This window comes from Neophocaena asiaeorientalis, unplaced genomic scaffold (assembly GCF_003031525.2).
Source record: "Neophocaena asiaeorientalis asiaeorientalis breed wild unplaced genomic scaffold, Neophocaena_asiaeorientalis_V1.1 scaffold886, whole genome shotgun sequence".
In the NCBI taxonomy this organism is placed as follows: Eukaryota; Metazoa; Chordata; class Mammalia; order Artiodactyla; family Phocoenidae; genus Neophocaena; species Neophocaena asiaeorientalis.
The window spans coordinates 424,022-451,775 of NW_020175226.1; the positions used below are offsets into that span (position 1 = coordinate 424,022).

Here is a 27,754-nt window from a genome sequence, read left to right on the forward strand (position 1 = left end):
TGTCAGGGAACGCACACAGAGTTTAGAATTACAATAGCAAGGTCCAAATCTGAGCTCTGTTTCTTATTGCTTGTACGGTCCTAGGAAGTTCTACAATGACAACTACTATTAGTCATGTACCAAGACTCTGCTAAGTACTTTATATAAACTATGTTGCTTAACCATCATGACCAGACTATGAGGGAGATATTATTACCCCCATTTTATAGATTAAACTAAGTGATTTGCTCAAAACCACATAGGCTAGCATTCAAACCTAGGCCTATAAACCTAGGTGTTATAATTATTACCCCTGGGCTCTTAAATGTTCTATCACCTCTCTGAGCTTTGTTTTCTCATGATTGTTAGGATCACACTAGGTAAAATACATAAAATAATTTTTTTTTTTTTTTTGCGGTACGCGGGCCTCTCACTGTTGTGGCCTCTCCCGTTGCGGAGCACAGGCTCTGGACGCGCAGGCTCAGCGGCCATGGCTCACGGGCCCAGCCGCTCCGCAGCATGTGGGATCTTCCCGGGCCGGGTCACGAACCCATGTCCCCTGCATCGGCAGATGGACTCCCAACCACCGCACCACCAGGGAAGCCCCCATAAAAGAATTTTTATAAAAGCATTTAAGTGCCTAGGACAGCAAGTGGCACTCAACAAATGTTTCTTAACATTGAAGTGAAGGGAATTTGATAATCTTGGACCAAAGGCACAAGTCTAAAACAGCAGTTGACGAGGCCAAAAACTGAAATGATAGCAGGAACTGGCAATACTGAACAGATGTCACTAATTGCAGCATTTTCCAGAATTCAGTGCCCTGGAGAAGACCAGGAAGCATAATCCTCACCTACTGCTGGCTCAACAAAGAAATAACATAATTATGTCTTATGCTCCAAGGTAACCTTAGATTTTTTGCAACTACTTGGAACTAGAGAGCATAAAATTTTGAAATGGGTTTACCTCCTATAAATGTGCGCCCTTTGTTTCTTTTTAAATATTGTTTTTAAAACTACGTAATACATTGTTGTTATAGAATATCTGGAAGATACAGAAAAGTGTGAGCAATAAAATAGCTCTTATAATCCCTTCCCCTAGAATTTAGAGAGACTTCCTGAAGCCAAGGACTAGAACTCTAGTGGCTAGTAAGCACAAACTGTTGTAATGTACACTTTCCCTACTGTACGTTCATCCTATGTCAAGAGTGTCTTGACAAGATTCCTCAAACTGAATTCATTTCTTGGAATTATACTGTGTCTTTATTATTTCTACTTAGCCTATTTGTTTCTGTTTTCTTAATTTACACACTCTATAAGCAGTGTTTGCAATAGGAATGGATGATTATATTAACGGCTTTTAACAGTGGGAATTATTACAGTAACACCCCCAAATTATGGCTTAATTAAAAGGAACATCTTTTCATCAAACATCTAAAAATTTCCATGCATTCAGCTGTTCTTGGTAGTAATGTACCTGCCAGCAGGGAATTTCAATTTATCAACCTAGCTTCAATAAAAATCCTTTTGAATGGCTGGACGTTTCATCCTCCTGATATGGAAGACAGGTGCTTCATATTTTCTTTTACATATTCAACCAATTATTTTCTGAAGTTTTTGGATTATCCCTTTTAATTGTCATCATTTATGTGCAATATATCATTCAATTTTGTTATTTGCAATATACACAAAATGGAAAAGTTATAGTAAATAGCATTTTGATTGTGTGAAGTGTGTAAACTATTATTCAGAGGGCATATAAAGCTAAAATGATAGTTCTTGGCCTAGAAGCCCACACTTTTGGAAATCATTTTGAAAAAATTCTAAGAAGAAAATCTATCTAATACTTTGAAAATGAATTTTAACAGTCATTAAAAAGAACTTTACAATGATACGTAATTTGTATGAACATATATTGTGAAAGGACATAGCCGAACTTGCCCAACACAAGATCTGATACATAATAGGCATTCAGTGAATAGCAGCCAGTATTGCCACATATGGTCACCACTCATGTACTCTATTGTATAGCAGCAATGAGTTCTGCTGTTCAAACCTACCACATAAACCCAAGTAGTGCCTGTAAGGCTCTAGTTTGAGGTTTGGGAATTTTAATTTAGTTCCTCTTCTCTACCTTGGAAGGATAACACATTATGTGCTAGGCACATGAGGGGACCTGGTTAAGCTCTAAAAATATTTGTGTGAATGTACAGGTGAGAAAAAAGTCTGATTTTTTAAAAAAAGGATTTTGTTACAGTTAGGATTCTAGGCACAAGTACAAGAAAGCGTTGCAATTTGGCTGTTGTGTGTAAGGCTAAGTTTCTTCCTAACAAGTTATAAAAACAAATTCTAGGGCTTCCCTGGTGGCGCAGTGGTTGAGTCCACCTGCCGATGCAGGGGACGCGGGTTCGTGCCCCGGTCCGGGAAGATCCCACATGCCGCGGAGTGGCTGGGCCCGTGAGCCATGGCCGCTGAGCCTGCGCATCCGGAGCCTGTGCTCCGCAACGGGAGAGGCCACAACAGTGAGAGGCCCGTGTACCGCAAAAAACAAAAACAAAAAAACCCCAAAAAACCCAAATTCTAACTCTTAAAGTAAGTTTGTCGGATTCCTACTCTAAATCAGAATTTTATAGGCTTAGTGCCTACACCTAAGAACAAAATTCAAGTTTCACACAGTGTGAGAAAATGAAAAAACACTGAAATTTGGGACCAGAAGAAAGAAAGAAAGAAGTAAAAGACATCCAAATAGTTAAGTAGTAAAATTATCTCTTTGAATGACATGGTTTTATATGTAGGAAACCCTAAAGACTCCACACACACACAAAACCTGTTAGAACTAAAAAATGAATCTGGTGAAGCTGCAGTATACAAAATCAAAATACAAAAATTAGCTGTGTCTCTTTACACCAACAATCATCTATCAGAAGAGGAAATCAAGAAAAAATCTCATTTATGATAGCATAGGGAAGAATAAAATACTCGGGAATAAATTTAATCAAGGAGGTGAAAGATTTGTACACTGAAAACTATAAAACATTGAAGAAAAGAATTGAAAAAGATACAGGTAAATGGAAAAATATCCTGTGTTCATGGATTAAAATAATTAAAATTGTTAAAATAGCCATACTACCCAAAGTGATATACAGATTCAATGTAATCTCTAACAAAATTCCAATGAAATTTTTTGTAGAAATAGGAAAAACAACCTTAAAATTCATATGGAACCACAAAAGACTCCGAATAGCCAAAGCAATCTTGAGAAAGAAGAGCAAAGTTGGAGGAATCCCACTTCTTGATTTCAAATTGTATTACAAACAGTATGGTACTGGCATAAAAAAAGACACATAGACTCACTGGAGAGAGTCAAGTGCCCAGAAATAAACCCAAGCATAAATGGTCAATTGATTTTCAACAAGGGTGTCAAGATATGCAATGGGGAAGGGATAACCTCTTCAATAAATACAACAGCATGTGGGAAAACTGAATATCCACATGCAAAAGAATGAAACTGGACCCTCATCTTACACTATACACACACAAAAATCAACTCAAGATGGATTAAAGACTGAAATGTAAGACCAGAGACTATAAAACTCCTAGAAGAAAACACAGGGAGAAAGCTCTTGACATTAGCCTTCAAAATGATTTTTTGCATGTGACACCAAAAGCTCAAGCAACAAAAGCAAAAATAAACCAGTGGGACTACATCAAATAAAAAAGCTTCTGCACCGCAAAGGAAACATTCAACAAAGTGAAATGGCAACCTACAGATTGGGATTAAAATATCTGCAAGCTATACATCTGATAAGGGGTTAATATCCAAAATATATAAGGAACTCTTACAATTCAACAGCAAAAAGCAAACAGTCTGATGAAAAAATGGGCAAAGGACCTGAATAGACATTTTCCCAAAGAAGACATAGAAAAACACTGTCTTCAAGACAGAAGTTTAAGTTTTAGATTGCAGGGTACTTGGATCCTTCCAGCCTGGGTTGGCAGAGTGTGGTCTCAGGTTCCCAATATTCTGAGCCTGCGTCCCTCAATCTCAAACTCAGTGGGCAAGGAGTCTCCACAAGCCACCTTCAAGTCAGCCTGTGAGCATGACTGTGCACTGGGAATTGCTCTATAGAAAGCTTGGCAGGGTGGAAACTTACAGCAAAAATTTCAGAACACATTAAGCATATGGTCTGACAGCAAAGGAACAAGGTCTTAAAAAAAAAAAGAACAAATTAAGCTATTATTTTTTAAAAGTTCCCCAAATAAGCTATTAAGTCCTTCAAAGCACATACACAAATATTTTCCAACCTCCCTCAACAAAAAACAAGCTCTACAAAATCATCCCTCTTGACATAGCTCAAAAAACAAACCAAACAAGTAAAACAAAAACCATCAACTTGGTGTTGTGATAAAAACTAATCTTTCTGAAAAAACCTAGAGTAGTGAGGTGAGCAGTGCTTCCTAGAAATAGGCTACCTACAGTTCCGGTTCCAAAAATTCACTAATTGGGCATGATTTGGTGAGATCAGTCTTTCTCTCTTCACATCTCACAGGGAAAAATAAAAAAAGACGTCAAGAGTACCAGTCTTAACTCTTACGAGTCAGGAAAGAACGGAGAGAAGGAGCCTTAGTAACCTTTCACTTCAGGGACCGAGCGTGTTAAGCCTGCTGCTGCAGGCCTGGTATTTGCCTCTGTCTATCAGTTTCGAAGGAATCATTATTGCGCTGTCATATGACTGAGAGATAGAAACTCCACCGGTATTTTAAAAAGTGACAAGATATCTGTTTCACTGAACAATCCCAGAAGATAGTCTTCATTTTAATATAAAATGTTCCAGATTTACATACCTGAATAGAAAAAAGATACCAACATATAAAAAATATACTGCACGCAACAGACTTTTCTCCTTGGTCAAATTTGAAATAAAAGATTTGAAGATCCAAAGCTACCTTAATGCAAATAAGTGCCTGTTGCAAGTATACTGTTTGATGAAATTGGCATACATCAAGTACAATTAGAAAGGTTATTTATAATGAAGAAATACATAATTCTGCATCTTAATGGGGACGACAATTACAGCTGATGGTTGTTAATTAACGTTAACTTCTTTTGCTCTGGGTCTCAGAGATTTCTTGGTTTTTTTTTTTTTTCTGGTACACAGGCCTCTCACTGTTATGGCCTCTCCTGTTGCGGAGCACAGGCTCTGGATGCACAGGCTCAGCGGCCATGGCTCACAGGCCCAGCCACTCCACGGCATGTGGGATCTTCCTGAACCGGGGCATGAACCCGTGTCCCCTGCATCAGCAGGCAGACTCCCAACCACTGCGCCACCAGGGAAGCCCTCAGAGATTTCTTATAAGGTCTGTATGCTGGCAATGGACACAACTAATTCTGCAAGGTACAAAAGGGGTAATTATCAGCAACATTTGTGCTCATAACAAATTCATTGGTAACTTGCCCAGCTCTGGCTCCACATTGGAGACCTGAGGATCAAGTAGAATTGGTAAACTCTGACTCAGTGTCATGGCAGGAAAGGTATTTGTTCAACTTTCTGAGTAAAGGCTCACCTACCCACCAGGTGTTCAGAATGACAGAGAAAAGCCCCTCCAGTTCTCTCTCCTGGAATGGTCTGTGGGTGTTGCCTGTTCCAGGCAAGCAGAAATGCAAGGCATTGTTTAGTTCAGTGGTGCCACCCTCCTGTACCGAGATGCCCACTGTGCTTACTTTCTTGGACAGCTCAGGGGTGTGTGATCAGTATTGGAGGCTGGAAGTAAGATGGAAAGAGAGAAGCACTGCAGGTCTCAGCACAGAAAACTGTTATAAAGCCCTCTTTGCTTGTGCTGTAAATTACATATTTATTTTGTTAGCATGAGATAGATGAATATTTCCACATACAAAGGTGCCCTGCTAAAATCAGGATAAGTGATATTAATGTCCTCTGGTCAGTATTATTGAACCTCGAAAGCAATAAACTTTATGCATCAATAAATATTACATTTGCAACATAACTAACATTCCTTTACTGTCTTTAGCACTTATTACACATTGTAACCACAAGTCTACAATACATTTTTCACATTTGGGGTGTCACCAAGTGATGGATTGCTGTAGGAGAGGCTGTCCTTTAAATAAATCAACAAATAAAAATGCAAATGTTAACATTTTCAGCCACAACTTCTCCCATCTTGAATGCAGAATGAAAATTTCACATTACATTGACACGCAGCAGAGAGAACAATTAACAACGTACACTGTGAATGAGAAAGATGACTTTGCCAAGCTAGGTTTTATCACCTGCACATGGACCCACATGGGACTCTTATAGATGCCAGCACTTTTCAGAGAACAAAGGAAACCTGTCGCCCACTGGCATCTGTCGCATCCCCATCCTTTTCTGCAGGTCTTGAAAATTCTTGGAATTTAGGGTGGACAGGGAACAGACTTTTATCCTTGTTCTCCTCAGTACTTTCAAAGGTTTCTTGGAATGAAGAACAACAGGCTTTCCTCTTGCGTTAAGAGTTTATATGTAAAAGCAGTCTATAAAAAATGCCTTTTCTACACTTTGAAATAAAAATAAATCAAACAATCTTGATTCTGAAGTCTGGAAAGCAACCACTGTGCCTTCCTGGTAACTGATTTTCATAGTACTGAATCTTTTTTTCTCAACTCTGCACTTTGTATAATAGACCTATAATAGGCCATCAAGCACTTCTAAGGATAAAATCTGGTGTGCTGCACATTGTTTTGTTTAGCCAAATGCTCATTATTTAAGAAGCTTCTGAGAATCTGTATTTAGCTGAACTGCAGCATTAAGAACTAATAAAGAATCCTTTTTCTAAGGTTTGTAGATATGAGTCTTCACAGCAATTTTAACCTGGGCTTGTAAAACTCTACAAAGTTGATATGGCCATTTCAGAAAATGTGTGCTGAGGATGTACTATAAAACCCTTACTGGGGAAACATTTTATTCTTCTTTTTCATGCTTTACTCTAAACCGAAGTGCAATCATCAAAAACACATTAGAGTAGTGTTAAAGATCTCATTGAAGATCTTAGTGTCAAAGACAGGAAAATTCATTAAGTTTGAAAATCCAGATTGTCTTTCCTCTTTACCTATTAACTCCTCCAAAGAAATCCCTCAAGATGAGCTAGGATGGATCCTCTCTGAGCACAAGCATTCATCCACAATGTTAAGTGGTCCAAGGTGGAAGCCCCATCAACCTTTCAGAGCCACAACCCACTGTAGGTCTTTGGCAAAATGCCATGCATGGTAGCATTAAAAATAAAAGAAAGGAGTAATGGACAAAGAATGTGGTAAACTAGTTAAATTTTCTTTTGACTGTGGGTGGCTTCCAAAATAGGGACGTTGTCATTGTCAACTATTATAATATTTAAGATCATGGGCTTTGGAATCTGAAATGCTGGCTCTACCTCTTACTAGCTATGTGACCTTAGGCAAGTCACTCAATCTCTCTGAACCTTAGTTTCCTGATTTTTAAAATGAGTATGAGAGTAGTACCACCTCATAGGCTGTGATGAAGATTAAATCAGATAATGCGTACAAAGGGCTGGGCACATAGTAGATGCTTAATAGGTGATAGCCATTATTATTATCCTCTGTGTTAAGAGTCATTTCCCAAAAGTTCTTAATTAAGTCTTAAAATCTGTATTTATCTGATAAGATGCTAGGAATTTAAGTGCTCAATCATATCCCCAAGGAAACATAAACCAAGCCCTTTTGGTGTTGATGTTTATATATTCAGCCTTAAATGCATAATATGGGAGTTGGCTTATTAGATATGAGAAATTTTAATAACATATTTCTTTTCCTGAGTCCAGAAAAGGCTGATCAAAGTATTAACTCCTCAAATGTCTCTGGTATAAGTAAATGTTGACAGTCACTTAACTGTAGTACAAAACCCACTACAGTTTTTAATATCAATGAATTCAGTTAGTTAAGCTTAGAGTCCAAGTGTATAACCATTCCATGATAAGTTGGGAAGGACCTGCTGCTAAACAGATTTTTTGATGAAAGGCAGGATTAGCTTTGTGTTTCTGTGGAAATCCTTGTCAATTGCCATTATCAATTAAGGAAAAGCATGCATAAAGGAAAGGGCTCCATGAGTTCAACCTTGTCATATCTAGATGCTTCCAAATAAGGGCCTCTCTCTTGAGTAGGAGGCATTAACAATTGTCAAGATTTTTCAATACTTATTAAATAACTCAAAAAAAGTTCTTATCTGCAGAATATTAAAACAAAGTATCCCTGAAACTTACCGGGGGGTGTCATGTTGCAATGATGCTGTGGTTGTGATTACAAGCTCCTTTTGGCTTCCTGTTGTCATAGGAGATGTGGATGCATCTTTTCTAACTTCTGCCATTGTCCCTGCATGAACAATAAAGGAAATAATTTGGGCACTTAATAAAAGGAAAAGTCTATTCTGAGTAATATATTCATATAGGAATCCCCAAGCTTTAGAAGCAAGCCATTTTCCCCCATGAAATGAAACAATGGCAGATGGAAAACTCAGTGAGTTGTTTTGGTTTTGTAAACATCAGTGATCTATAATATCTTGTTTTTAAAAAAGTGCATTTGTGTAATAACAGACTAACTAGAGACTGTGTTTTTAAACCTGATGGCCTATCAAAGTCCTGCTGATTTGGGTTTATTGTAAAAATGCCCAAAGAGGTAGACTGGTTTATTTTGTTCCTTTTAACTATCAATATCATAAGAAAAGTTCTTTCCTCTCTTTGACAAAATTGATAATTTCAGCACTTTGTACTTCTACACCCTCCAAATTAAACTGATCCTAACCCCAGAACTTTTAAGGTAGACATAAATCTTGAATATTTCTTTTAAAGAACTCAACATGTAAGATGCTAAACAAGTAAGATGCAAAAACAAGTAAGATGTTAAAACAAGTAAGATGCTCAACTAACCATTCTAGGGCTGATTTGGTCTTTGTTCCTTTCTAGCAAGAAACGTTTAGTTGATAATTACTTTCTTCTTCTGGAGTGCTCAAGACTAAGATCGCATGGACAGAAAGACCTTTTGTTTTTGTTTGTTTTATAATTATTATTATTTCTAATAATAAGAAATTTATCCTTTTTAAAAAAATTAACAAAATTGCCAACTTTTTATTTATTAAAAATACAATAAGGCTTTTTCACATATCAAATTCTCACGTTATAGCTGGAAGAGACCTTGGACATCATCTCATCCTGCTTCTTATTTGATAGATGCTTTTTGTAGGACGAGCTCTCAGTAATGTTTTATTTTTTAAAAAATTTTTATTGGAGTATAGTTGATTTACAATGTTGTGTTAGTTTCTGCTGTACAGCAAAGTGAATCGGTTATACATATACATATATCGAGTCTTTTTTAGATTCTTTTCCCATATAGGTCATTACAGAGTATTGAGAAGAGTTCCCTGTGTTATACAGCAGGTCCTTATTAGTTATCTATTTTATATATAGTAGTGTGTATATGTCAATCCCAATCTCCCAATTTATCTCTCTCCCCTGCCTCCCCACTTTCCCCCTGGTAACCATAAGTTTGTTTTCTACATCTGTGACTCTGTTTCTGTTTCGTAAGTAAGTTCATTTGTACTATTTTTTTAGATTCCACATATAAGTGATATCATATGATATTTGCCTTTATCTTTCCGACTTGCTTCACTCAGTATGACAATCTCTGGGTCCATCCATGTTGCTGCAAATGGCATTGTTTCGAACTTCTTCTTTATTCATTCCTCTGTCAGTGGACATTTAGGTTGCTTCCATGTCCTGGCTATTGTAAACAGTGTTGCAATGAACACTGGGGTGCATGTATCCTTTTGAATTATGGTCTTCTCAAGGTATATGCCCAATAGTGGGATTGCTGGGTCGTATGGTAGTTCTATTTTTAGGTTTTTAAGGAACCTCCATAGTGTTCTCCACAGTGGCTGTATCAAGTTACATTCCCATCAATAGCGCAAGAGGGTTCCCTTTTCTCCACACCCTCTCCAGCATTGGGTATTTGCAGACTTTTTGATGATGGCCATTCTGATTGGTGTGAGGTGAGGTATCATTGTAGTTTTGATTTGCATTTCTCTAATAATTAGCAGTGGTGAGCAGATTTTCATGTGTTTTTTGGCCATCTATATGTCTTCTTTGGAGAAATGTCTATTTAGGTCTTCTGCCCATTTTATGATTGGCTTATTTGTATTCTGATAACAAGCTGCATGAGCAGTTTGTATATTCTGGAGATTAACCCCTGGTCAGTTGCTTCATTTGCAAATATTTTCTAACATGTTTTGGGTTGTCTTTTCTTTCTGTTGGTGGTTTCCTTTGCTGTGCAAAAGTTTTAAGTTTAATCAGGTCCCACTCATTTATTTTTGTTTTTATTTTCATTACTCTAGGAGGCGGATTAAAAAAGATACTGCTGTGATTTATGTCAGAGAGTGTTCTGCCTATGTTTTCCTCTAAGAGTTTTATAGTATCTGGCCTTAAATTTAGGTCGTTAATCCATTTTGAGTTTATTTCTGTGTATGGTGTTAGGGAGTGTTCTAATTTCATTCTTTTACATGTAGCTGTCCAGTTTTCCCAGCACTACTTACTGAAAAGACTATCTTTTCTCCATTGTATGTTCTTGCCTCCTTTGTCATAGACTAGGTGACCGTAGGTGCATGCGTTTATCTCTGGACTTTCTACCCTGTTCCATTGATCTGTATTTCTGCTTTTGTGCCAGTACCATACTGTTTTGATTACTGTAGCTTTGTAGTATAGTCTGAATTCAGGGAGCCTGATTCCTCCACCTCTGTTTTTCTTTCTCAAGATTGCTTTAACTATTCAGGGTCTTTTGTGTTTCTACACAAATGTAAAAGCTTTTATTCTAATTCTGTGAAAAATGCCATTGGTAATTTGATAGGGATTACATTGAATCTGGAGATTGCTTTGGGTAGTCTAGTCATTTTCACAATATTGATTCTTCCAATCCAAGAACATGGTATATCTCTCCATCTGTTAGTGTCACCTTTAAGTTTTTTTTCATCAGTATCTTATAATTTTCTGAGTACAGGTCTTTTGCCTCTTTAGGGAGGTTTATTCCTAGGTATTTTATTCTTTTGGATGCAATGGTAAATGGGATTGTTTTCTTAATTTCTCTTTCTGATCTTTCATTGTTAGTGTATAGGAATGCAAGAGATTTCTGTGTATTAATTTTGTATCCTGCAATTTTACCAAATTCATTGACGAGTTCTAGTAGTTTTCTGGTGCCATCTTTAGGATTTTCTATGTAAAGTATCATGCCCTCTGCAAACAGTGACAGTTTCACTTCTTCTTTTCCAATTTGTAGCCCTTTTATTTCTTTTTCTTCTCTGACTGCTGTGGCTAGGACATCCAGAACTATGTTGAATAAAAGTGGCGAGAGTGGACATCCTTGTCTTGTTCCTGATGTTAGAGGAAATGCTTTCAGTTTTTCACCATTGAGAATGATGTTTGCTGTGGGTTTGTTGTATATGACCTTTATTATGTTGAGGTAGATTCCCTCTATGCTCACTTTCTGGAGATTTTTTATCATAAGTGGTGTTGAATTTTGTCGAAAGCTTTTTCTGCATCTATTGAGATGATCATATGGCTTTTATTCTTCAGTTTGTTAATGTGGTGTATCACATTGATTGATTTATGTATATTGAAGAAACCTTGCATCCTTGGGATAAATCCCACTTGATCATGGTGTATGATCTTTTTAAGGTGTTGTTGGATTTGGTTTGCTAGTATTTTGTTGAGGATTTTTGAGTCTATTTCATCAGTGATATTGGTATGTAATTTTCCTTTTTTGTGATATCTTTGTCTGGTTTTAGTATCAGGGTGATGGTGGCCTCATAGAATGAGCTTGGGAGTGTTCCTTCCTCTGCAATTTTTTGGAATAGCTTCAGAAGGATAGGTGTTAACTCTTTAAATGTTTGACAGAATTCACCTGTGAAGCCATCTGGTCCTGGACTTTTGTTTGTTGAAAGTTTTAAAATCACAGTGTCAATTTCAGTAGTTGTGATTGGTCTGTTCTTTTTTCTTTTTTCTTCCTGGTTCAGTCTTGGAAGGCTGTACCTTTCTAAAAATTTGACCATTTCTTCTAGGTTGTCCATTTTACTGGCATATACTTGCTTGTAGTAGTTTCTTATGATCCTTTGTATTTCTGTGATGTCAGTTGTAACTTCTCCTTTCTCATTTCTAATTTTATTGATTTGACTCCTCCTCTGCCTTTTTTTCTTGATGAGTCTGGCTAAAGGTTTATCAATTCTCTTTGTCTTCTCAAAGAACCAGCTTTTAGTTTCATTGATCTTTGCTATTGCTTTCTTCACCTCTATTTCATTTATTTCTGCTCTGATCTTTATGATTTCTTTCCTTCTACTAACTTTGGGTTTTATTTGTTCTTCTTTCTCTAGTTGCTTTAGGTGTAAGGTTAGGTTGTTTATTTGAGATTTTTCTTGTTTCCTGAGGTAAGATTGTATTGCTATAAACTTCCCTCTTAGAACTGCTTTTGCTGCATCCCATAGGTTTTGGATCACCATGTTTTTGTTGTCATTTGTCTCTAGGTATTTTTTGATTTCCTCTTTGATTTCTTCAGTGATCCATTGGTTGTTTAGTAACACATTGTTTAGCCTCCATGTGTTTGTGTTTTTTACAGTTTTTTTTTTCCTGTAATTGATTTCTAATCTCATAGCATTGTGGTCAGAAAAGATGCTTGAAATGATTTCAATTTTCTTAAATTTACGAAGGCTTGATTTGTGACCCGTGATGTGGTCTATTCTGGAGAATGTTCCATGTACACTTGAGAAGAAAGTGTATTCTGTTGTTTTTGGATGGAATGTCCTATAAATATCAATTAAGTCTCTCTGGTCTAATGTATCATTTAAGGCTTGTGTTTCCTTATTTTCTGTTTGGATGATCTATCCATTGGTGTAAGTGGGGTGTTAAAGACCCCCAATATTACTGTGTTACTGTCAATTTTCCTTTTTATGGCTGTTAGCATTTGCCTTATATATTGAGGTTCTCCTATGTGGGTTCATATATATTTACAGTTGTTATATCTTCTTCATGGATTGATCCCTTGATCATTATGTAGTGTCCTTCATTGTCATTTCTAATTTAAAATTCTATTTTGTCAGATATGAGTATTGCTACTCCAGCTTTCTTTTGATTTCCATTTGCATGGAATATCTTTTTCTATCCCTTCACTTTCAGTCTATATGTGCCTCTAGGTCTGAAGTGGATCTCTTGTAGACAGCATATATATGGGTCTTGTTTTTGTATCCACTCAGCCAGTTTATGCCTTTTGGTTAGAGCACTTAATCCATTTACATTTTAAGGTAATTATTGATATGTATGTTCCTATTGCCATTTTCTTAATTGCTTTGGGTTTGTTTTTGTAGGTCTTTTTTCTTCCCTTCCTCTTTTGTTCTCTTCTCTTGTGGCTTGATGACCATCTTTAGTATTGTGTTTGGGTTGCTTTTTCTTTTGTGTGTGTGTTATCTATTGTAGTTTTCTGGTTTGCATTTCCCATGAGCTTTTGAAATAGCAGTCTATATATATACAAGGTTGTTTTAAGTTGCTGGTCTCTTAATTTCAAATGCAATTCCCATTTCCTGCATTTGTACTCTCCTCTTCTCATGGCTGCTGGTTTAGGCATCATATTTGTGTGTGGACGATTTCCTCTTTTTACTGTATTTTTGCCTCTACCAGTGAGCTTTCCCATTTGTGATTTTCTTATTTCTAGATGTGGCCTCTTTATTTTCCTCCCTGCCTAGAGAAGTACCTTTAGCATTTGTTGTAAAGCTGGTTTGGTGGTGCTGAATTCTCTTAGCTTTTGCTTCCCTGTAAAGCTTTTGATTTCTCTGTTGAATCTGAATGAGAGTCTTGCTGGGTAGAGTATTCTTGGCTGCAGGTTTTTCCCTTTCATCACTTTAAATATATTGTGCCACTCCCTTCTGGCCTACAGAGTTCCAGCTGAAAAGTTAGCTGATAACCTTATGGGGATTCCCTTGCATGTTATTTGTTGCTTTTTCCTTGTTGCTTTTAATATTTTTCCTTTGTATTTAATTTTTGTCAGTTTGATTAATACAATATAATATTATAATTAATATATAATCTCAGGCCCTTTCTCTTTCTCTTCTTCTTCTGGGACCCCTATAATGTGAATATTGGTGAGTTTAATGTTGTCCCAGAGGTCTCTTAAACTGTCTTCATTTCCTTTCATTTGCTTTTCTTTATTCTGTTCTGCAGAAGTGATTTCCACCACTCTGTCCTCCAGCTCACTTATTCGTTCTTCTGCCTCAGCTATTCTGCTATTGATTGCTTCTAGTATATTTTTCATTTCAGTTGTTCATCTCTGTTTGTTTGTTCTTTAGATCTTCTATCTCTTTGTTAAACATTTCTTGTATCTTCTCAGTCTGTTTCCATCCTTTTTCCGAGATTTTGGATCATCTTCACTATCATTACTCTGAATTCTTTTTCAGGTAGATTGCCTATCTCCTATTCATTTAGTTGTTGTTGTAGGTTCTTTATCTTGCTTCTTCATCTGCAACATATTTCTTTGTCATCTCATTTTGTCTAACTTACTGTGTTCATAGTCTCCTTTCTGCAGGCTGCAGGACTGTAGTTCCTCTTGCTTCTAGTGTCTGCCCCCTGGTGGGTGAGGTTGGTCCAGGGTCTTGTGCAGGCTTCCTGGTGGGAGGGAATGGTGCTTGCCCTTTTGTGGGTGGAGTTGGGTCTTGTCCCTCTGGTCGGCAAGGCCATGTCGGGGGGTGTGTTTTGGGATGGCTGCAAGCTTAGTACGACTTGGACAGGCAGCCTGTCTGCTGATGGGTGGGGCTGCATTCCTGTCTTGCTGGTTGTTTGGCCTGAGGCATTCCAGCATTGGAACCTGCAGGCTGTTGGGTGGGGCTGGGCCTTGGTGCCGAAATGGGGACCTCTGGGAGAGCTCATGCCAATTAATATTCCCTGGGGCCTCTGCTACTAGTGTCCTCGCCCCCATGGTGAGCTACATCCAACCCCTGCCTCCCCACAAGACCCTCCAAGACCCCTAGGTAGGTTTAGCCAGGCTCCTATGGAGGTACTGCTTTGTGCTGGGTCCCAGTGCATTTGAGACCTCGTGTGTGCCCTCCAAGAGTAGTCTCCATTTCTCCCAGCCCCGTGGAGCTCCTACACTCAAGCCCCACTGGCCTTCAAGGCTAAATGTTCTGGGGGTTCTTCCTCCCGACCCCAGACCCTTAGACTCTCTTGAAGGGCTATTTTTATATGGGAACGTCCCTGTGTAGCCTGTGTGGGTTTTATATATATATATATATATATTTTTTTTTTTTTTTGGTGCAAGGGCTATTTTTAGTATGGATGTCTGCTCCCTCTTTCCTCAGTGTATGCTGGATGTTATCCCCTTGATAGGGGTTTGACTGGTGCTGTGGTGACTAGAGCCTGCCCTGGGTATTGTGTGGGGCCTCCCCTTTGCTCTGTGGTTGTCGGGGTGGGGTCTGCTCCCTAGTTGGAGTAGAGACCCCAGATCTGTTTCTTAGCTGTGTTTCTGATCTGTGATGTGAGGTAGGTGGGATTGGAGCAGTCCCACTGGGAGAGAAGCCACTGAGTATTCCTCCTCTGGAGCTGTTCACCTGTGAGCATGCTATGTTGTGTCACTTTCCACCTGTTGTGTGAGCTCACAAGTGACTCTGTTATTGGCACTATTCTCAGCCCCATCTTAACTGTTGGTATGCTGGCAGCTGGCCCTGGAGTCTCTCAGGCATTGTTTTTACCAGGCCACCAACATAGATACACTGAAGTCACATCCCAAGATTGCGGTAATCCTGGATCTGGACCCACGGTGGGCACTATGGGGCAGCTCTGACTCTGACCTGGACCAACCCCTGCATGTACGTGCCCACAAAGTTCACACCTGCTAAAGCCAGACCCACCTCAGTTGCAGGAGCACTTGTTGTCTGTTCAGATGTTCCACAGGTGCTGAGTTTACCAAGCCAGTTGCAGGGTTTTAATCTGTGGTTTGTGCAGGTAAAAGGAGAGATTTCAGCTCTTCTTCCTTAGTCGCACAGCCCCTGGGGCTCAGCTTTGGTTTCAGCCCCACCTCTGCATGTGGGCTATCCATAGGCATCTGCTCCCTGCCCAGTCGAGAGGGGGTGGAGGCAGTGACCGGGGGTGCACTGGCATGCTTTGGTGGCAGGGGCAGAGGTGGCGACTGCTGGGGACGTGCGAACCCGCTCCAGCAGGAACCCCTCCTAGTGCCCCTGGAGGCGGGGGCCGGAGGGCAGGGAGAGAGGCTGTCATGGTGGCCCTGCCCTTCACATGTCACTTAACAATGGCGCTTCACTTCCATGGTGGTCTGGGCTTCCTCCAGGAGCATTCCCAGTTGTGGAGTTCCTCACTCCCATCCCTTCAGGCTGTCTCCACACAGCCCACAGCACTCCTCTCCCCAGGTCTGCTCTCCAAATCCCACATTCCAGCATCCAGCCCCCGTCCACACCAGCAGACACACAACTCAGGCTGGGGCATGCAGGGCTGTGTCATGGACCATCTGTGTAGGTCTCACTCTGTCCTGCCTGCCACAGACTGGCTGCTGTGCTCTCCTTCAGGCCCCTGACGCTCCCCTTCTGTCTCAGTTGATCTCCCCACTGGCAATGGGGGTTCCCTGGGTGCAGGAACCTCTCCTCTCCTTCAGCTCCTCCCAAAGCCTCCACAGGGTGCAGGTCCCGTCCTGCTTCCTCTTTTCTTTTTTTCCTTTTCTCTTTTCCGCCCCCCCGGTTATGTGGGGATCTTTTCTTATCCTTTTAGGTGTCCGATGTCCTCTGCTAGGTGCTCAGCAGGTGCTCTGTAAGAATTGTTCCATTTGTAGATGTATTCTTGATGCCCCTGTGGGAAGAGGTGAACTCCATGTCCTCCTACTCTGCCATCTTCTCCTTCTCCCCACTTCTTCTTAATATTATTTTCCACATAACACAAAACATTCCTGTCTTTTTCTTGGAAGACTATAAAAATCTCATTCACAATTTTCTTCTGGTTCCTAGGAAACTGTTGCCCAGGCTACTGAAAGAAGTTATTTGGGAAGAGTCACTATTTCTTTGAGAAAAGGGTGAATATTCAAATGACCTGAAATCAGCTTTGGCTCTGGAATACCAGACCAAGAATACCATGTGCTAACTCTGGGAGTGGCACAGTTTAAGTGTGACCAGAGAAAATCAGGCCTGGAGAAGGCAAGAGTCTTATATCTGCAGAGATTAGCAACAAAACAACCACCAAGATCCTTGGTATTCAAAAGCCATACTCAATATTGACTGTTCTCTATCATGTATAGATATAAAAGACCAGTCATCCAAATGTACAATTCAGACTTATATACAAACCTGTGGGACCTTCAACCTAAACCAGTACTTTCTCATACTGGACACAAACTCCATCAGTTCATACAATGCATTCAGTCAGTAAATGTTTACCAAGTACCTAATGATTCACAGGGGCTGGTGCTAGGATTAATCTCAGGCTTAGTTTACGGAGAGGGGAAGGAAGATGTGAGAGTAAGAAATGAGATACTGTGAACAATCTGGTAAAGAATCATAAATAACTCAAGGCAGTATAAGGTAATAATAACAGCTAACAGATATAGTATGCTTAGTATGTGCCTGGTACTGTTCTAAGCCTTTTCCATATACAATGTATTCTTTAAAAAAAAAATAGCTTTATTGAAGTATAATTTGAATACCAGAAAATTTACCCCTTTTAAGTGTACAGTTTGATAAATAGTAGTAAATTTATTCAGCTATGAAAGCATGGCCACAACCCAGTTTTTAATATTTTTGTCATGAATTTACTTATTCATTTTTGTAATCCAGTTTTAGAATATTCCATCACTTCAAAAAGTTCCCTCATGCCCATTTGTAGTCAATCTCTTCTCCCTGTTTGGTCTGCTCCCATTACCCTCCAGCTCTATCTTTATAGATAGAGTTTTGCCATTTCCAGAAATACATACTATTTCTTAATATATAATTTACAGATAAGGAAAAAAAGCTGTAGGGGACTTAAATGACCTGCCCAAGATCACAAAGCTAGTAAGTGACCAGCATTCATATCCAGCCAATCTGATCCCAGGGTTTTTACCATTATGCTATATTGCTGCAAAAAATAATATGAAGTCTGAGGAATTAAGAAGTGGGAGAGATCACATCTGGCTGTAGGATTAGGGAAGATCTGATGCAGGAGGTGAACTTTTGAAAGAAAGGAATAAGGAGTATGGAATTAGCAAAAGCATTAAATTAGAAAACCTTAAGGCTAAATAGTTAATGTATTCAGGAAATATTTATTGAGCATCACTATGTCCTTTTAGCTTGCTAATCACTTTAAATCACTTTACCTGCATTATCTCATTAATCTTTATAGCAGTCCATAAATTATATTATTGTCCTCAATTTACAGATAAGGAAGTGGAAACTGTGAAAAGGTCAAGAAGCGTGTCCAATATCACATAGGGGCTGGTCGGAACAAGGCTGGGCTTTGAATGCAGTCAAGGTCTATTTGGCTCTGAATTGCAAACTCTTAAACATTGTGTTCGTTGAGCTCTAAAATAAAACAAAGCAGCAACAACAATTTAAAAACCCAAACTGGGACTTCCCTGGCGGTCCAGTGGTTAAGACTCTCTGCTCCCAATGCAGGGGGCACGGGTTCGATCCTTGGTCAGAGAACTAAGATCCTGTGTGCCACATGGTGTGGCCTAAAAAATAAATAAATAAAAATTAAATAAACAAATAAATAAATAAATTTAAAAAAACCCAAACTGATCTTTGGAGAGATTATTCTTGTGGCAGAACTTAGAATAGAGTGGAACAGAGAGAATGGAGGCAGGCAAAGCAGTTCACTACGACTACAACTGCTGGGTAGAATCTTGGGTGATAGAAGGGGAAATTAAAATAGGTAGTAGGAGGAGAAACAACTGGAAGGGATTTGTGGCTGAGGTGAGAGGGGAGAAGAAATGCCTGGTAGTGATAAGAAGAGAAATATCTTTTTAGTCACTATCATGGAAAACCTGAACATTAGTCTTTTTTTTTTTTTTTCCGTTTTGATACTTCTGTCAAAAACTTGGTTGAGACAATTGATATTTGATGGGGAAAATTTTAAAAAGAAATTTTAACAGAGCGTGCAGGGACTTCTATGTACTTCAAGAGTACGTAGAATTATGAGGAATCCCTCATAATTGCAGGCACAATAATGTATGTATACATGCTCATTCATTTTTCTGGGTAAAGAGACCATAGTTTTCATTATATTCGGAAAGGGACCCCAAAAAGTTAAGAATGATTACTCTAAGGCACAGGGCAAGTTTATTCCTTTTTCTTAATTCTATAAGCTCTATTCCTTATTAAGTTTCCAGAAAGCTATATATCAGCTTTTAATTATATTTGTTCCTTCTATAAAATTTGATTTAATATTAAGTATACCAACAATTACATAGTTAATGCATAGTCACAGAATGACATATCTCTCTATATTTATACACACACACACACACACACACACACAACCACACCCACACACACACAATGTACACATTTTAAAAATAAAAGTGCTGGTAAGACTATCATCCACTAAGCAGATAAATCTCATGTATAAATGCATATGTTTATATATATGTAAATATATGTGAATATATTTATGTAAATAAACACACATATATTTTTGCATACACAGATGGAATTGGACATAATGGATCATGTCCCATTTATACAGAGCTGGTGGTATGTCTGCTCATCCATCAATTGACATCTCATGATAAGAGAACTTCTTAGAGTTAACATTGAAGAAAACTCTGTTTCTTGACCCTTTGTTTCATTTTGCATTTTTAAAATGGCTAAGCTATATTATAGCATTCAGTTTAGTTTAAAGAATAAATGATAAAGAAAATACCAGGGTGAGCCTTTTCTAGATCAAGAAATAAAATACTGGCAGCATACAACCTGGAAGCATCACCAATACCCATTCCCGATTACAATCTCTTCTCACATCCAAGAGCCAGCCACTATTCTCGTAAGTACTCCCTTTCTATTCTCTATAGTTTTACCACTTATGTGTGCATCCCAAAATGTGATTTAGTTTTGACACTTTTGAACTTTATACAAATAGAAATATACTGTATATATTCTTTTTGAGACTTTTTTTGCTCAGTATTATGTCTGTGAAATTGACCTGTGTTGATGATTTATGTAGCTGCAGTTTGTGTTCTTTGCTATACAGTATTCCACTGTATGCATTTATGACTTTTTATCCACTCTGTGATTGATGGACATTTGGAATATTTCTGGTTTGGTGCTAATGTGAATAATGCTGCTGTGACAGAGGCCGCTAGTTATCCACCAAAACACACTCTTCCCTTCTTCCGGGCTACACAGCTAGATTATATTCCTCAGTCTTCCCTGTAATTATGTACGGTCAGGTGGAAAACTAGTGGGCACTACGTGGGCCATTTCAGGCCTGTCCTATAAAAACCTTGAAGTCTTTCACATGTACTCTTCCATACCCTTCCTACTCTTTGTTGACCTGCTATGGCAGGGCCAACAGTTTCTTATACAAACTCTTTTAGAAAACAAAGGAGAAAAAAAAGACTTCCTGACTCATTAAAAAAGAAAACTGGTGAAATACACATTTACCATTTTAATCATTTTAATGTGTACAATTCACTGGCAATAGGTGCATTATAATGAATGTTGTAAAACCATTGCCACGCTCTAGCTCCATAACTTTTTCATCACTCTAAATGGAAACCCTGTACCAATTAAGCAGTCATTCTCTCCTTTTTCCCCTCCTCCTGAGCCTCTGTAAACCACTAATTTCTTTTGTCTATTCTGGATATTTCATATAAGTAAAATCATACAACATGATTCCATCAACATGGCCTTTTGTATCTGGCTACTTTCACTTAGCAAAATGTTTTCAAGGTTCATCCACGTTGTAGCATATATCAGAAGTTTATTCCTTCTTCTGGTTAAATTATATTCCACTGTATGTATATATTGCATTTTGTTTATACATTCATCTGTTCATGGACATTTGCGTTGTCCCACCTTTTGGATATTATGAATAGAGTTGTTATGATCATTTCTGTACAAGATTTGCTTGAAAGCATTTTGTCAATTACTTTGGGTATAAACTTATGAGTGGAATTGATGAGTTATATGGTAATACTATGTTTAATGTATTGAGGAATCACCAAAGTGTTTTCCACAATGGCTCCATAATTTTAAAGTTCTAGCAGCAATGTAGGAGGGTTCTGATTTCTCTGTATCCTCTCTAACTTATTTTACATTCTAAAAATTATAACAATCGTAGTGGGTGTTAAAGGGGGTATCTTATTTGATTGGATTTCCCTAATGATTAGGGATGTTGAACATCATTTCATGCTTGTTGGCCATTTGTACATCTTCTTCAGAGAAATGTCTTTTAATGTACTTTGCCCAGTTTTTAAATGGGTTGTCTTTTTGTTTTTGAGTTGTAATAGTTCTTTATATATTCTGGATTCCAGACCCATGTAAGATACATGATTTTCAAATTTTTAACCCACTCTGTGGACTATCTTTTCATTCTCTTGATAGTGTTCTTTGGCACAAAAATTTTTAATTTTCATGAAATCAAATTAATCTATTTTTTCTTTTGGTTGCTTGTGTTTTTGGTGTCAAATCTAAGAAACCACTGCCTAATCCAAGGTCCCAAAGATCTGTACCTATGTGTTCTCTGAAGAGCTTTATAGTTTTAGCTCTTATACTTAGGTCTTTGATTCACTTTGAGTTAATTTTTATATATGGTATGAGGTATACAAATGAAGGATCCAGCTTCATTTTTTTCACATGTGGATAGCCAGTTGTCCCAGCATCACTTATTGAAAAGACTATTCCTTCCCTATTGAATTGTCACAGCACTCCTGTCAAAAATCAATTGTATCAACTATCTATCTATCTATCTACCTACCTACCTATCTATCCATCTCTAGCTATCTCCTTATATCAGTACCGCACTGTTTTGATTACTGTACCTTTGTAGTAAGTTTTGAAGTGACGAAGTTTGAATCCTTCAACTTTGTTCTTCTTTTTGTTCTTCTTTTTGTTGTGCTCTCCCGTTGCAGAGCACAGGCTCCGGATGCACAGGCTCAGCGGCCATGGCTCACGGGCCCAGCCGCTCCGCGGCATGTGGGATCTTCCCGGACCGGGGCACGAACCCATGTCCCCTGCATCGGCAGGCAGACTCCCAACCACTGCGCCACCAGGGAAGACCTGTTCTTCTTTTTCAAGACTGTGTTAGCTATTGGGAACCCTTGCAATTCTTTATGAGTTTTAGGATCAGCTTTTCCATTTCTGCAAAAAAGTGTTGTTGGGATTTTGATAGGAATTGCACTGAATCTGTAGGCCAACTTGTGGAGTACTGCCATCTTAAGAATATTAAGTCTTCAAATCCATGACCGTGGGATGTCTTTCCATTTACGTCTTCTTTAATTTGTTGTAGCAATGTTTTGTACTGTTCAGCGTACAAGTCTTGCACTCAGTTAAATTTATTGCTAGGTATTTTATTGTTTTGATGCTGTTATAAATGGAATTGTTTCCCTGTTCTTTTTCATTAGTTCATTACGAGTGTATAAAAATACAATGGATTTTTGTGTTAAATTCTTTCCTGAAACTTTGCTAAATTCATTTATTAGCTCTAAAAGTTTTTGTGCAATTAGCTGTAGTAGTTTTTGGTTTTCTTTTGCATTCTCTAGGATTTTCTATATATAAAATCATGTCATCTGCTAATGCAGTTTAACTTCTTCCTTTCCAACTTGAATATGTTTTATTTCTTTTTCTTGCCTATTTTTTCTGTCTAGAACTTCCAGTAAAATGTTGAATAGAATTGGCAAAAGTGGGAATATTTAGCTTGTTCCTGATCTTCGAGGAAAAACTTGCAGTCTTTCACAATTAAAAATGACATTAGCTGTGGGTTTTTCATAGATGCCCTTCATCTTGTTGAAGAAGTCCCTGCTACTCCTATTTTATTATTGTTTCTATCATGGAGTGTTGAATTTTGTCAAATGTTTTTTCTGTGTTAAGATGATCATATTTTTTCTTTTTATTAATATGGTATATTGTATTGATTGATTTTCATATGTTGAAGTAGCTTTGAATTCCTGGGCTAAATCCTATTTGGTCATGATATATAATCCTTTTAATATGTTGCTGCATTCAGTTTGTTATCATTTTGTTGAGGATATTTTCATCTATATTCACAAGGGATTTTGGTCTGTGGTTTTCTTGTGATGTCTTTGGCTCTGGTATCAGACTAATGCTGGCCTCATTTTAATGATTGAGTAAGTGTTCCTTCCTCTTCTACTTTTTGGGAAGAGTTTGAAAACCATTTGTGTTAATTCTTCTTTAATATTTGGTAGAATTCACCAGTGAAGCCATCTGGTCCTGGGCTTGCCTTGTTGGGAGTTTTTTGATTACAGATTTAATCTCTTTACTTGTTATAGGTCTACTCAGATGTTCTACTTTTCTTGAGTTAGTTTTGGTAGTTTGTGTATTTTTAGGAATGTTTCCATTTCATCTAGGTTTTTTGCCTTTTGGTTGTCTCAACTGTTATTTTTTACCCCAGGCAGCAGTGCTCATTTGGCTTTCAGTGTTTTCAAAGAATGTCCTACGTGTAACTGCTTCTCTGTCCTGAAAAAGTCCAGAGGTAGGAAAAACAAAGGCAGTCTCCTTGTATCAGTCTTTTGGGAAATCCACAGACAGGTTGAAACAGACAAACACAACTCCTTGAGAATAAGGTCTGCTTCCTCTGGGACCAGGTACTCACACCTGGAACTTGGCTGCCATCTACAAGACTGCTGCCATGCTGTAGAAGGGGGCAGGGCAAGGATAAATTAAAACTTTATTAAGTTCTCCTATCATGCTTCAGTGGCCTTTTTTTCTGGTTAAGAATTTGCTTGGTTTCCATAAATCATTCACCATCTTTCAGAGCTCTGATAATGTTGGTTCTGACAGTATGTTCCAGGTTTTTCAGTGTTTCTGGCAAGGGACAAGCCCCTGGAAGTCCCTACTCTGCCATTTTTGCTGACATGCTCCTGACTCACTTATGACACTAGTATAACTCTGATACCAAAACCTGACAAGGTCATTACAAAAAAAAGGATATTACACACCAATATCTCCCAATCAGTGTAATTCATCAAATTAACAGAATAAGGAAGGAAACACATGATCATCTCAATAGGTGCAGAAAGAAAAGATTTGCTGAAATTTAACACTCATTACGACAAAGGCTCTCAGCAAATGAGGAGGGAACTTTCTTAACCTGATAAAAGGCATTTACAAAAAGCCTACAGCTAAAATCATACTTAATGGTGAAAGACTGTCTGCCTTCCCTATGACAGTGGGAACAAGGCATGAAGTCCACTTTTACCATTTTATTCTACATTGTAACAGAAGTCCTAGAGAGTACAGTGAAATAAGAAGAAGAAATAAAAGGCATAAAAAGATTGGAAAGAGAGTAACTGTTATGGACTGAATTGTGGTGTCCCCCTCCCTCCCCAGCAATTCATATGCAGAAGTCCTAACCCCCAGTACAGCTCAGAATGGGACTGTATTTGGAGACCGGGCCTTTAAAGAGGTAATTAAGGTCAAATTAAGTCATATGGGTGGCCCCTAATCCAACATAACTCTTTGTCCTTATAAGAAAAGGGAGACACACCAAGAATGCACATTCACAGCAAAAAGGGCATGTGAGGACACACTGAGAAGGCAGCCATCTGCAAACCAAGGAGAGAGGCCTCACGGGGAATGACTGGAAAGGAATGTGAGGAAGTTTTCATGAATAATGGAAATGTACTATTTCTTAGTTACGTAGGTATATCCAATTGTCAAGGCTTATCAAACTGTACTATTAAGTTCTGTGCAATTTTATTGTATATAAATTAAACCTCAATTAGAATAAAAGAAAATGAAAAAACCCCCACAGCTTTCTTGTCTCTCAAGCAGTGCTGTTTTTAAGACCCCACTCTACTGACTTTCTTTGACATTACCAATCAATCAGCATTAGGACTTTGAAGGGACCAGCACATACACTTCTTAAGCCACTAAATCATTGCAGGGACTGAGGTCAAAAGGTCTAATTTATTAGATCCTTGTTGTGGGAAAATGGGGCAAGGACACAAAAAGAAAAATTAATATTTATACAGTCAACCCTTGAACAACGTGAGGGTTAATGCGAGTGTAACTTAGAGTAGGCCCTCCGTATAGGCGGCTCCTCCACATCCGTGGATTCAATCAATCATGGACTGTTTAGAACTGCAGTATTTACTACTGAAAAAACTCTGCATGTCAGTGGACTCGGCAGTTCAACCCTGAGTTGTTCAAGGGTCAACTGTAATATATTAATTCATTAAACAAATACATTACGAACACCTACCACATGTTAAGCAACATTCAAGGAAATGGGGAAACAAAAGTGAACATAAGGAGTGCTTATATTCTCATGGGAGAAGACACAAAACATACATAATAAGCAAGTAAATTATATAGTATTTTGAGATACTTGTATTGCAGAGGATAGGAAATGTAGAGCCTCTGGTTCAAGTTACTATTTGATATATAGCAACTTCAACTCTGAATGTTAGTCTCTTGCGTTTGAAGTTTTTTTTTGAGTGGGCTGGGCAGGACGATTTAATCTACATGTTTAGGTTTATTCATAGCTCTGTACTATGCTTGTCTTCTGTGTTTTAATGATAAAGGTATCAATTTTTAACAAATCTTTTAGCTCAGACTACTGGGAACCAGAAGTAATATATTGTGGTATCCTTTCTAATGATTAAACATACAATGATAATGATAATGCTAATAATAAAAGAAACATAAATAAATGTTCCTTAGAGGCAAGATGGAAATGGTTTCTGTACTTTAGATACTCCTACTTGCTTATTTCTTTAATCAGGACTGCAATATTAATCCAACATGGGCTACAAAGAACACTCACATCATTGCAAGCACAGGCTCACGTAGAGGAACAACTAGGAGCTTCAGAGATTATTTCTCACTTCAGATCATTCCTTCATTTCCAGTAAAAGAAAAATGTGTTTGGGAGTCTCTCAGGGAGTCTCAACCAGTGACAGCTGCTGTATATTATATAACCTATAAAACCCCGAAAGACAAAATGAAGGGCATGGTCAATACCATCAGGTAAATCCAACTTACTCTAGGTTCAGCCTCTCTCATACCCTCTCAAAGTGTTAAGGGGAGTCAGAGATCGATGTCAGAGAAATAAACAGGAGGTAGCTCTAAATGTAGTATTGGGATTTTAGTATTGGGTTAGTATTTTCCTAATTAATTCTGGAACATGCGTGCTCAGTGGCCTCACAACCTCTGCCAGCCTATCAGCATAACAGGAAAAAATATTCTCCCAGATTCGAGGGCTCTTATAAAAGAGAGTCAGTGATTGTTCAGGAAGGGGAAGTTCTAGGCAAGCTAGAAGAGAATAAAAATACTGCTGTGTAGGGAGGAAAAAAGAAGATTGGGTATTTTTAGATTTATGCCTTTGGCTTAAAAGTTCTTGACTCAAGTTTGGATTTTCCTAAGTAACGTCTCCTTGTTCCACAGAGCTCAATAAAAGCAACTAAGACAGAACATTCCAAGCATCTATGACTGGAACACAATTTATATTTTAAGCATAATTCTGACAATACTGTACTGTACTGATATTTTTGCAATCACAAGGTTATTTCTTGAGACAAGAATCAGGTCTGTTTTTTTTTTTTTACATGTTTAGTATTAATAAAGTCGACAGAATGGTGAGGAGGATAGGAGAGGTAAAGGAGAAAGAGACTGATAATAAAGATTAATGGTCCTTCAGTAAATGTCCTATGTAGTACTTAATGATTAAAGGACAACAAAAGTAACAAAGGATATAAAACAGAATATTTTAAAACTTAGACATACTAAAGAGAGGAAAGCAATTAAGGAGATGCTAAACCAAGCAGTGTAACTTAGGTAATTGGTGTCAGGTCATTGACTCATGCTAAACAGGGGGTCCAATCCTGCTACAGCACACCTTGGAAAGTTGGTCTCCCACAAAAAATGCCAATGCAATAACTTTGCCCTGTACTGTGATCTGTGTATACCACCAGCTCTGCAACAGGCAGAATGGCTCAAAGGGGCAGTTTTAGCTCCTAAATGATCAGGTATACCATAATTTTGCTAATGGCTCCATATTAGAATAAAAGAAGAGAAAAATGAAAGGTAGCATTTCTTATTAGTAGAAGAAAAAGTTAATAGTTGCTGTGAATACCTTGAAACAAAATCCTTTTAAAAAGATGAAAAATTTTCCATTTTTCTCACTATAATGCTACAACCCTCCCCACCCCCCAAAAAAAGAGAAGGAAAAAAAAAAAACTAATGAAAAAAAATAAAACCATGAGTGAAAACTGTTCTTGAAAACTGCAGAATTATAACAGCTTTCTCTTGGTTAAATTGATTGGTATAGTAACATTATAAAATGACTATTAGGATTCATTGTGCACAACAGAAAGTGCTGAAATGTCAGCAGACTACACAGCAAAAAGTAATGGGTTCTGAACCCCTGTTAGTCAAAAATGATTTTGTTTCAAATTAGAAATTGATTTTTTTTTTTTGGGGACAAAAGCCCTTTCTAGACTTCCGGCTTCTGTAGCTGGGCCCGGGAGAGTTTAACCTCCACCATGGCCAGGGCTGGCCTGATGATACCTTTCTCAAAGTGCCTTTTCA

General features: G+C 38.1%; 1 protein-coding gene across 1 annotated transcript in view; it reads right to left on the reverse strand.

The window, feature by feature from the left end:
- Positions 1–27,754, reverse strand: part of LOC112413459 (protein hinderin-like) — a gene marked incomplete at its 5' end in the record, with an annotated part of 223,289 nt that overhangs the window by 42,760 nt on the left and 152,775 nt on the right. The window contains one exon of the mRNA XM_024765408.1: positions 8,253–8,361. Coding sequence (XP_024621176.1) covers positions 8,253–8,361 — 109 coding nt within the window. The remainder of the gene's footprint in view (positions 1–8,252; positions 8,362–27,754) is intronic.